Here is a 12,194-nt window from a genome sequence, read left to right as displayed (position 1 = left end):
ACTATATGTTTGTTGAGGTAAAACAGGCCATTGTTTTAAAATCTATTACAAAACACATATTAAAGAATAATACCATTCACTAACCTGTGAGTAGGACTAGGGATTAAAGGAAGTCTTTCCTCTTTACTTATCCAAGAACTCAAAGTGCAATGAAGTCAGCGTTCATGAATACACCTTTAGAAAGAAACTGGACAAATCTGGGCAGTATCATTGAAAAAGATGCAAGGTGAAAACCACTGCTAACCAAAAAGAACATAAAGGCTCATGTCACATTTGCCAAACAACACCTTTATGGCAAAAAGGCCTTTTGTGATAATGTCACATGCACAGATGAGTTCAAAGCAGAACTTTTTGGAACATATGGGACCTGTTTATGTGGCATAATTCTAACACCTATGCTTAACTGGGATAACACAAAAACCCTACAGTGTGGCTGAGTTCAGATATTGCTGGTCAAAGAAAAATTTAATATTAATATTATATAATAAAGACTGTTATCAGAAATGTTTGATTGGTATTTTTATGTTAGGGATGGCACAACCAGTTATTACCATATAAATAATTACCAGGTATTACATATAACCTTAATTATATAGGTATTGCACAACATATTTTCTTAATACGTACATAATGTCATTATTTAATAACATAAATAAATGTGTTTTGTGTTTCCTCATGTACTCCTTGACTTATATTCTCATATGACTGTATGAGAATCTGAAACTATTCAGTGAACCAAACATGCTAAAGTGGACAGAATCAGAAGAAGGCAGTTTTGTCCACAGCACTGTACTTGAGATTTTTTAAAATATATTTTATTTATGCATATTCTCCCCTTTTTCTCCCTTTTAGTGTGTCCAATTGCCTGATTGCGTCATGCTTCCTCTCCACCAATGCCGATCCCTGCTCTGATTGAGGAGAACAAAGCTAATCCACGCTCCCTCCGACACGTGGGCAGCAGCCGTATGCATTTTATAACCTGCACTTTGACGAGTGCAGTGCAGCTCAGCACTGTGTACAGAGAGACACACCCTGAGACACACCCTCTCATCTCTGTGCATGCGCCATCAATCAGCCAGCAGAGTTCATGAGAGAGTTATGAGAGAGAGAGACCCTATCTGGCTTAATCCCACCCATATCTGAACAACAGGCCAATTGTTGTTCATGTGGCCGCTCAGCCTAGCTGGCAGGCAGAGCTGAAATTTTTATCGATTTGTATTCGATACGATACCTGAGCGGCCTACTGTACTTGAGATTTACACACCTTTATGGGTAACATTTTTTTCAGTCTGACACTATCAGTCATTACTTTCAGGACATGCTAAAAACAATGTGCAAAACATCTATGGTAATAGCAGTGTACTTTACAATTTTACCTAAACATTTGCAATATCTTTTGGCAACATTCATCTATGAAAATAACTTATGAATGAGCCAGTTCTAAACATCTGATTTCCCATACTAGTTTATTGTGAAGGCATTTTAGGGCCACTGTTTAAAATATATAACATTTAAAAAGTAAATGCATTTAATAAGAAAGATGGGTAGTTGTATTGGGAGTGCACTATTTAGTGCTCAATGGTGCGGTCTACATTTAATTCACTGCTTTTGTAGGACAGAGAGAATTTTCAAACTTGATCATGTTAAGTATTTGATATCACCAAACTTTAAGACAAGTTTTACATGCTTATCTCATTAGAGATAATCCCTGAGACTCATTTTACAGCAGTCTGCCTAGACTTAATTCTAAAAGAATTACAACCTTTTAAAAAAAAATATTATTCCTTTTTTTGGTGCATGTTTTGATTTTAATTTCTTTTAATTAATTAATTTTAATAATCTTATTTTTTTCTTACAACTTTCTTTCTTGAAATATGACTTTATTTTCTATATATTATCAAATTATTATTGAATTATTATAAAGTATATTTTCATTAAAAGTTCCCATAAAGGACATTTTGTAAAATGTAGTAAAGTCTATGGTTATGCAATAAAGGCCATAGTTACTTCCATATGCCAGTGCCTTCAGTCCAAATCTGTCTCCTACATTGAAAATGTATGCCACATCCTGAAAAGACCACTGAAAGCAGTTAAAGTCTTTGATCAAGCATGAATGGGCAATAGTTTCACTTGCTAAACTGCAACAATTAGTTTAATCAGTTACAAACGGTTAAAAAGTTCAACTGATAGAAACGGTGATGATGTACCACCTCAAGAGAATTAACAAATCACAGATTCTTGTTTTACTGCATTTTACAAAATGTCCTAACTTGTCAGGAAAGGGGGTTTGTATATATATTTTTGTAAGATCAGAATTAAAGTTTTATCATGACTAAATTTCTAAAATATTCTACAACCCCAAATCAGAAAAAGTTGAAACTGGATGAAAAATGCAAATAATAATTAAAAAAACAGTTTCCTACTTTTACTTTTATTTGATTGCAGACAGGATGAACCTGAGATATTTCATGTTTTGTCTGGTCAACTTCATTTCGTTTATTAATAAACATCCATTCCTGCATTTCAGGTCTGCAACACATTCAAAAAAAAAGTTGGGACAGTAAAGCATTTACCACTTTGTAATGTTGCCATTCCTTTTCACCACACTTAAAAGACGTTTTGGCACCGAGGATACCAAGTGATTTACTGTTTTAGGTTTTATTTTGTCCCATTCTTTCTGCAAACACGTCTTAAGATGTGCAACAGTACAGAATCGTCGTTGCCACAAAATTCTCCACACATTCTCTATTGGGGACAGGTCATGACTGCATGCCGAGAAGTTAATGCCGCTTCTGTACATGGTTAACATAAGGCTTCTTTTTTGCACAGCAAATTTTAAGTGCCATTTGTGCGTGTAACTCCGTGTTGTAGTGCTTGACAAAGGTTTGCCAAAGTAATCCCTTGCTCATCAGCTACTGTTGAGTGGCAGTTATTGATGCAGGGCCGTCTGAAGGATTCAGGGCGTTCAGCTTAAGCTTGCACTCTTGGCCTTTAAGCACTGAGATTCCTCCCGAGTCCTTGAATCGTTTAATGATATTATGAACTGTAGCGGGAGAAATATGCAAATCCCTTCCAATCTTTCTTTGAGGTTCATTGTTTTTAAACATTTCAATAATTTTCTCACGCATTTGTTGACAAACTAGACTCAGCCTTTCCTGGATGCTGCTTTTGTACCAAACCATGATAACAATCACCTGTTGACATCATCTGTTTGGAATCACACCATTTTTTAGCTTTTTCCACCTCATTACTAGCCCTAAACTGCCCCTGTACCAACTATTTTTGGAATGTGTTACAGTCCTGAAATCCAGGAATGGAGGTATATTAACAAATGAAATGAAGTTGAGCAAACAAAACATGAAATATCTTGGGTTCATCCTGTCTAAAATCAAATAAAAGTCGAAGTAAATGTAAGGAACACTGCAATTTTATTTTATTTGCATTTTCCACACTGTCCCAACTTTATCTGATTTGGGGGTTGTATATTTTTAAACAATGGTCCCTTCAATTCATTGCTTCATTTTGACACAGGGCATTTTTTGATTATTAATAAATTAGTGTTACATAAACACAGTGAAATAAATTTAGCTCAAGCGTCATAGAACAGGGCATCAGTGCTGTTTCTGTGCCAAGAAATATACGTAGTTACCAGCTATTTTCACAAACCTATATAAATAATATTTTAGTTATCTATCTCTATAAAGTATGTCAAAATATATATTGAATTCACAGATCTTATAACACATTATAACATCTCAGAGAACAGATGAACAAGCATAGGGATATGTCCCTAATTATGAATCTAAATTTATCATACAAAAATAATAGGAAATGTGTAAGCTACCCTCTGTGAACAATCATAAATAAACTTTTAGAGGAAAAGAATTTGTGTATTAATACATTTCATCACTTTACAAGAGGACATCCAGAAGCTGGACTTGGCAGTCAAAATAGTCAGTCAAAATAAAAACAAAAGCAACAAATGTATTCCTTTTCTGTCTTTTGTGGCTAATTGATGATTTTTGGTACAAAAACACGGGTGACACACGTTGGTGTAATGCTGTACGTTTGAGTGTTCAGATGTGTGGATATCTGATGAATGCCCCAAGTTAGATCTGCACTCACACAACTGTTTCCCTTCATAGCTAGTAAAATGCTAAAGCGGCTCAACTCCTGACTTGGTGCAGATTAATGCAATCTCATAACAGGATTTAGGATTCTGCAGGAAAACTTCCCTATTTGTCTGGACTAATTCCACAGGACCAGAGTTTATGTAAAACTACAGTGTCCGGTCTGTTCTTTGTGACCTGTTTATTCTACGATTGAATCTGGGCACTGGTGGCCACTAGCTTGTGCCAGCTGACCACTCGCTTACGCAGGTCCACCTTGTCCAGCCAGATGTAGGCCTCACCGATCAGAGTCTTCTTCACAAATTTGCCTCCATTCGAAACCAGGAAAAGCTGCAGAGAAAACGAACGAACAAACAAAAAAATCAGCATTTTGCATGGTGTTACATACATTAGATGCAATTTGCAAATCCCAAAAGTGTCCTGTAAGCATTTTGATAGCAGAGATTTCAAATTCACTGCATGGCCAAAAGTATGTGGAAACCCTAATTTATTGATACCAGGTGTTTTCAGACATTGCTAAAATGTGGTGGTTTCGCTGGTTCAAGCCCCACCACTGCCAGTTTGCCACTGTTGGCCCTTGAGCAAGATCCTTAACCCTCAATTGCTTAGATTGTATACTGTACTGTAAGTCGCTTTGGATAAAAGCATCTGTCAAATGCTGAATATGTAAGTTCCCACAGTCCTCCACTTTTGTACAGCTGCCTCAGGCTACTAACCAGGGTCCTTACGCAGCATAGAAGACCCCACCCTATTTTTTGATGTAGTCTTTTATCACCCAGCAGACTAGTTGCCAGTTATGTCTGCTGCAGGCACTGCCGATTGCGCCCAGTAGCAGAGATGATATTCAAACTTGGATACTTCAGAATCTCAGTGCTGGTGTGCTAGCAGAATATCTTGCCACACCACTTGGGTGCACACTGGCAAATCTTAAATGCAGCAAGGTTTGAGAATATATTATTTTTTAATCTTAATAAATGTAATTAGTAAAGAAAGTTATCAATCTACGTATATCGGAATAATTTAATCAAGCAGTTCACCAAGTTCACCTTCATTTTTAAAAAGCCATGTAGAATATAATTCTCACCATGAACCTTACCAAGTCAGACAGTCAACTCAAAGTTTTACAGAAATATTATTTCACAATCTAAGGAAACAGCTAGTAGTAAGGAAGTGCCTGCGGTGGACATAAGTGCTTTAAATAATCAATGTTACTAAAATGGACCCTTAATGTGCTGACTCACTTCTATGGTCTGTACTCTATTTTTTTAATTATATTTTATGCGTTTTTCTGTATCATGTAGTCAATTTGTCTTCCGCTGCTGGGGATCCCTGATTTTTTGCAGTTGAGGTGGGTATATTGCTGCTCACGCCCCCTCTGACCCGTGTACAGCCCTTAAGGGAACCCTTTTCCACCCATGCACTCTGCACAGGTGCCTCTATCCGCCAATCAGGGTCCTTACACAGCGTTTGAAGACCATAGTCGAGTCATCCCTCCTTGCAGACATTGCCAATTATGCCTGCTAGATGTCGCCCAGCCGACCGGTGGCAACGCAGCTAGTGGAATATCCCGCTGCATCATGCGGGTGCCGTCTGTACTCTATTTAAGCTTATGAAATCCTTAAAAGTAAGTTCAGCACTAGATGTGAAATTTACCTGAATGGAATGTCCAGTGGGGTTCATGCAGAAGCGAAACGTTTCGTTGAAGGAGGGTTCACGGTCGTGACGACACACCCTAGTTTTCTTCTTAATGATCCTTTTCTGAGTGGCTATGTTCACCACATAGAGCTTCACATACATGTCTGTTGAAAAGAGCACTAGTGTTAGATGCACAAATATTTGACATGGCTGTAGTTGTTTTGGTGAGACAGCTGCACAGGTGAGTTTAATTAAGTTCACTGCCACACAAAAATTCAGGCAAAATTATTATATTATATATTATTATATATATTATAAAGACATTTTAATTTAATACCTACAACACACTTAAAAGTTGGGACAGAATCATGTAGGCTATACTATTGTGTAACACTGCTTTTGTTTCAAACCTGGATTACAATGACCTGTTGACATCACCTGTCACATCATCATTGTCAGTATTATCATTATTTTACTATATTACTATATTATTTTAATATTATTTTAATATGTTGCAGGCCTGAAATGCAGCAAGTATATTAACTGCATAGAAATAAAAGTAAATGTAAGAAACACTAAATTTTTAAACTGCATTTTCCCTACTGTCCCATTTTTTTTTATTTGGCATTGTAACACTGGTGATGAAATAAATAAGCTACAACACATAGAGCATGAAACTTTATATATATATATATATGAGGCTGCGTAGTTGCAGACCAGTCATGCTAACTCCTGTCTACTGTTGAAAGCACATACAATCGGAATGCAGGCACGGAAACTGGACATTTTCTCCCTTTGTCTCCCAATTTTTAGCCTGTCCAATTTTTACCCAATTGCGTTATGCTTCCTCTCTACAGGTGCTGACCCCTGCCCTGATTGAGGAGAGCGAACTGACACACGCCCCCTCTGACACGGGAGCAGTATCTGCATCTATATTCACCTGCACGAGGCGAGTTCATATGCGGATCAGCCTTGTGCACGGAGAGCCCCACCCTGATCGCATTATTCCTCTACTCTGTGCAGATGCCATCAATCAGCCAGCAGAGGTTGTAATTGCATCAGTTATGAGGTCCCTATCCGGCTCCCTCCCTGGATGAACAACAGCCAAACGGTGTTCATATAGCTGCTCAGCCCAGCCGGATGGCAGAGCTGAGATTCGATACGATATATTCAAAATCCCAGCTCTGGTGTGCAAGTGTATTTTACTGCTGCGCCACCTGAGCAGTGTAATAAAAGAAAGTTGACTGATCCAAAATATTCTGTTGTTGACAGCATAACAGGTGGGTGGTTGTAATGTTTTGGCTCATCAGTGTATATAGTTGGTTTGTGTTAGTAAACATTTTGTATGTTACCTGGTAGGTGGTCGGGAGATTTAAATTTGTATGTGATGTTTCTGCATTGAAGAATTTCCAGTACTAGATGCTCTCCCTCGGTCTTCATTTCCTTCTTCAGAGCAATCTTTATTTCCCCCATTACCTGGGTTTTACCTAAAACGAACACAGAAATTCAAACCTTGGTGATACATTTCTCTGTCCAACCACACATGTATTTCCATAAACAATGGCTTAAACTTTATTGATTATAATGATTTTGATTTCTAGGTTATGAGCTATTTAGTTGATTGTCAACTCATACGTTTTTACATTTTTCTGCTTTAACACAGCCTCTACACCTGATAACTGCTAAATTCATTATTCATCATGCTATGTTGGGTGGCATAACAGTGGTGGGTTAAATCCGTACATCCAGTCACTACCTTTAATGAGTTTGGATTCTGAATTGACTCCTCTAAACTGCCCTTAATTGTGAGTGGGTAAGTTCATTACTGAGAAGTAGACTGTGATTGATTGTCGCCCTGTGTATCTGGGAAGATTCCTGACCCACAGCGAATCTAATCAGGACAGAGTGATTACTATAGATGAATTAATTAAATAATACATTTCATTTAAGACTAAGTCACATTTTTCTTATTTAAAATGACCTGAAAGTAATGTCTGTGTATCAGTGAAGGTCACGTCTCGCCACTGAGGCACCACTTTGACAGATGAATAATCAGGAACATTACTGTGGCTAAAAAGCCACAAAGAAAAGGGTAAAAGGAAAATAAGAAAGTGGCCAAAATAACAGAAACAACCAAAGTAACAATTGAAAGACACAAAACATTCACAGTCAATTATGGAGAAAGGGAACAGAAATGGGAGAAAGCAGAAATGAAAACTGGTTGTCGCAATATGGCAAGCTACTCCTCGCACACATGACAAGCAAGTTCTTGAAAAAAGAATAAAGAAAGAAAACCCAGTACAACCACCCCGCCCACTGTCACACTGGACTCTCTCCAGAAAGAAGCATCACGTCACCTCTGAGACAGCTCTCTCTCCCAGAAGAGTTCTATCATGGATGGTTTTAAGAGTTGGCAACTCTGTGAGGAAGAAACCATGATAAATATAAACAATTTCATCTGGAGCAAACGAATGCTCAACAAGGTAAGGCTAACTGTCAGCTAAGAGAAACTGACACGTCCACCTTTTTCTGATTTGGGGTTGTATTTCATTTGCTTGTCTTAATTGCTCTTAGACGAGTATAAAAAATCTATGTGAATCATTAGTAATTTTGTCAAGTTATTTTGTCAAAAATATGTACCAGCTCTGATTTGTAATATATTTGTAACCATGGTGCCTAAATGTCCCCTGTGACTTTAATCTGTCAGTGGATAATTAGGAAGACCTAAGAAACCTGAACAGGTTGTGTGTGTCTGTTGGAGGGTAGGAAGTAAATAATACAGCTGGCACAGCTTGGTGTCCTGAACATTTTGTGATCATTTTATGGAGAATTTTGCAGCATAACACATTTACCCATTCACTTACTTTTCCCTGGGATTAATGCACAGTAGCCACTCCACATACTGAAATGTTTATAAATAACACAGCAGTGAAAATCATGTCACAAACCTCTTCTGAGCCTTTTCCCATGTAATATGCAATTCGCTGTGAAATTCAAAATGTTAGGTATGTGTTTAGTAATTTAACATTTTTATTACTGTAGCATTTAAGTGCTTTATGTTTACTAGTTAATTTGCACTATGAGGCTGTCCTACGGCAATTCATTTAGCAGTCGGTTAGTCAAAATGTTCAAGATGATGAAGTCTTGGACCTCAGTAATCTGACTATGGGAAAATCAACATAAGCTGGCAAACAAATATTGAATTTCTTTTTTATGCATTTTCTACCTTTTTGTCCTTTTTCATAAGCGTGTAAAATTTTTACCCTATTGTGTTATGCTTCCTCTCCACTGGAGCTTACCCCCGCCTCGGTTGAGGAGAGCGAGGCTGTCACACGCCCCCTCCGACACGTGCACAATAGCTGACTGCATCTTTTCACCTGCACGAGGCGAGCTCATATGCCGATCAGCTTTGTGCGCGGAGAGCCACATCCTGATCAGCATTATTCCTCAACTCTGTGCAGACGCCATCAACCAGCCAGCAGAGGTCGTAATTCACTCAGTTATGAGGAGTCCCTATCCAGCGTATCAGCCAATCATTCTTCATGCAGTCAAATGAATATTGAATTTTTTTTAGTAATAGTTATGCTTTGTGCAGGCTATATTTTAATTTTCAACAGTGCAGTAGTAGGGCTCCTTTTAACATCAATAAGTGCCTATAAATAACTATTTTATTGACTAAGTACTAGGCTTAATTTTGATTGGCTTTACATCTAAGTGTGTTTTACATCACCATGGTAATGTTTTTCTTTTTTAAACAATGGACTGTGTAATCTGGTCAAATTACACACACTTACCTTCTGTGTCTCCATGTACCATCTTTACAACATCTGTGCCATTTGGAATCTTTCCGCTATATTAAAAAAAAGTAATAGTAATAAAAACATTCTATATAAATATATAAATAAACATTTGCTTGGCATAAACATTTAATATAATGTTTAACATAAATGCTTCCCATATAACCATTTAAAAAAGAACAACTAAAATGAACAAAAATGTTCATGTCATTCATATGGTACCTGTTTGCACCCATAATGCATTTTCCATTAAAACAAATGACACAATGTGATGTAAAATAAACAGGATTTGGCTGGGTATAAATCAACCGTTAACGCTACTTTGTGCTACCATTAAATAAGGCATAATATGTCTCCAGATAATCAAAAAGGCATGTCAGTTTTGGTTATGGTGTGTGTGTGTGTGTAAAAAGAAAAATCTGTGATTTTAATTGTTTTAAATCTTTGTTCAACCAGTAAAAGTAGAAAGAAATGATTTCCAATGTTTTCACTGATCAACTTTATAGTATTTTTAAATAAAAACACATTTAGAATTTTATGCCTACAACACACTCTAAAAAGTTGGGACAGAGGCGTGTTTAGCACTGTGTTTTATCACCTTTCCTATTAATGAGACTTGTAATAGTTTGGGAAGTGAATACTAATTGTTGCAGTGTTGCAAGTGCATTTGTTCCCCTTTCCTTCTTGATACATGAATTAAGCTTCCTAACAGTCCTTAGCTGCCATTGTCTGAGTCTCCTTTTTTGATGTGCCACACATTTTTAAACAGAGACAGATCTGGACCTCAGGCAGGCCAGTCAAACACATGCACTGTGTGTTTACAAAGCCACACAGTAGTAGCTTGTGCAGAATAATGCCTGGCCTTGTCTTGTTGAAATAAACACTGATTCTAGTGGCAGCAGGTGTCCCTCTAAAATCACCATACACACCTCCACATTAATAGTACCTTCACACATATGCCGTGGCCACTGATGCACCTCTATATAATGACAGAAGTCTGTTTTTGCACTTTTTACTGATAACAGTCTAATCGATCCTTTTTGTCTTTGGCATAGATAACTTAATGTCCATTCTTTCTTCTCAAAAACAAATATGGATCTATATGACCACAGTACACAATTCCACTGGTTCCACTTGTCGCAATGAGCTCAGGCCCAGATAACTGGGCAATGTTTCTATGTAGAATTAATGCCAGCCATCTTTGTGTTATGGCGTTTCAGGTTGCATTTCTTGGTGAAGCGGTGGACTGTGTTAAGCGACAAAGGTTTTCTGAAGAATTATTGAGCATGATGGTTTCCACAGTAATATCGTTGAAGGATCTCCATATACACCTCCACATTAACGGTACCTTCACACATATGTGGTGGCCACCGATGCACCACTATACAATGACAGAAGTTGGTTTTTGCAATTTCACTGATAACACTCTAATCGATCCTTTTTGTCTTTGGCATAGATAACTTGATGTCCATTCTTCTCAAAAACAAACAAATTGAAATGTGGACTTATATGACCACAGTACACAATTCCACTAGTTCCACTCGTTGCAATGAGCTCAGGCCCAGAGAACTGGGCAATATTTCTATGTAGAAATAATGTCAGCCATTCTCTTTGTGTTATGGCGTTTCAGGTTGCATTTCTTGGTGAAGCAGTGGACTGTGTTAAGCAACAAAGGTTTTCTGAATAATTATTGAGAATGATGGTTTCCACTGTAATATCACTGAAGGGCCTGAAGGTCTAGCACATTCAACAGTATTGTTAGGCCTTGCCCTACATAGACTTTCTCTAGATTCCCAGAATCTTTCACAATATTATTTATGGTAGATAGTAAAATACCTTGTTACCAGTTCAAATGCTTTTTTGGAGTGTGTTGCAGAAATGTATGGATTCAGAAATGTATTAATTTCCACAATAACAACTAAGTATGCAGCCGCACTGTTAGCAAATGCAAACTTACAATCTAGGAACTTGGAAGATGGCACTGTCCACTGCATTGGTCTCACACTCTTCCTCCAATAGGCTGAAGGCACTGCCACTCAAACCGCTGTCCAATGAGGCTGCAGTAACAGGGGCATCAGCAGATCTTTGGCTGCGCGATGCTGTTTTGACAATGTACAATGTATGAGTAAGATAACCATTTTGACAAAACTTATGACATAACTACTACTACTCACATTTAGGACATGGTACATGCTTGACTTCTGAAGGGGACACAGATTATGTCCATATATTCTGACAAATACAGTTCATGCAGTATGAGTTCCAAGCAGATCAAACTGCCTCTGAAAACAATGTGAACACTCTTTATCAGGAGCTTATTGAATTGGGTTATTAAGGTCAAATAGCCACACAAAAGCCTACAATTTATTTGCAATTGTGCATTAGGTGGAGCATCAACTGTAGCCAATGCCAGAAAAATTGAGAAATTTCTGGCTAACTGAAAGTAAGTTTTTTCAGTCATGTTCTGGGGAAAGTCTTCCTAGAACAGGCTAAGACTTTAGACTTAGGAGAAAGGAGTGATAAACCCAGTATTGATGCCCACGGTTGTAAGTTTTAGTCATCTGGTGTGCACATACTTTCGGCCATACAGACAACACATGCACTACTGCACTTATGTGTGGAATCAGCATTT

At 37.7% G+C, this 12,194-nt stretch overlaps 1 protein-coding gene across 3 annotated transcripts in view; it reads right to left on the bottom strand.

Moving 5' to 3' along the window:
* Positions 1-3,894: 3,894 nt before the first annotated feature.
* The window catches only part of pcloa (piccolo presynaptic cytomatrix protein a), a 97,614-nt gene continuing 89,314 nt past the window's right edge, over positions 3,895-12,194 (bottom strand). For all 3 annotated transcript variants that reach the window (XM_062994718.1, XM_062994716.1, XM_062994717.1), the window contains 5 exons: positions 11,520-11,661; positions 9,560-9,615; positions 7,118-7,252; positions 5,784-5,929; positions 3,895-4,460 (listed from right to left, as the gene is read on the bottom strand). In XM_062994718.1, the coding sequence (XP_062850788.1) occupies positions 4,317-4,460; positions 5,784-5,929; positions 7,118-7,252; positions 9,560-9,615; positions 11,520-11,661 (623 nt within the window). In that variant the 3' untranslated portion in view covers positions 3,895-4,316. The remainder of the gene's footprint in view (positions 4,461-5,783; positions 5,930-7,117; positions 7,253-9,559; positions 9,616-11,519; positions 11,662-12,194) is intronic.

Source organism: Trichomycterus rosablanca, chromosome 1, assembly GCF_030014385.1.
Source record: "Trichomycterus rosablanca isolate fTriRos1 chromosome 1, fTriRos1.hap1, whole genome shotgun sequence".
NCBI classification, from domain to species: Eukaryota; Metazoa; Chordata; class Actinopteri; order Siluriformes; family Trichomycteridae; genus Trichomycterus; species Trichomycterus rosablanca.
The sequence above is the reverse complement of the archived record's forward strand: the minus strand, read 5'-3'. Positions and strand labels throughout refer to the sequence as shown.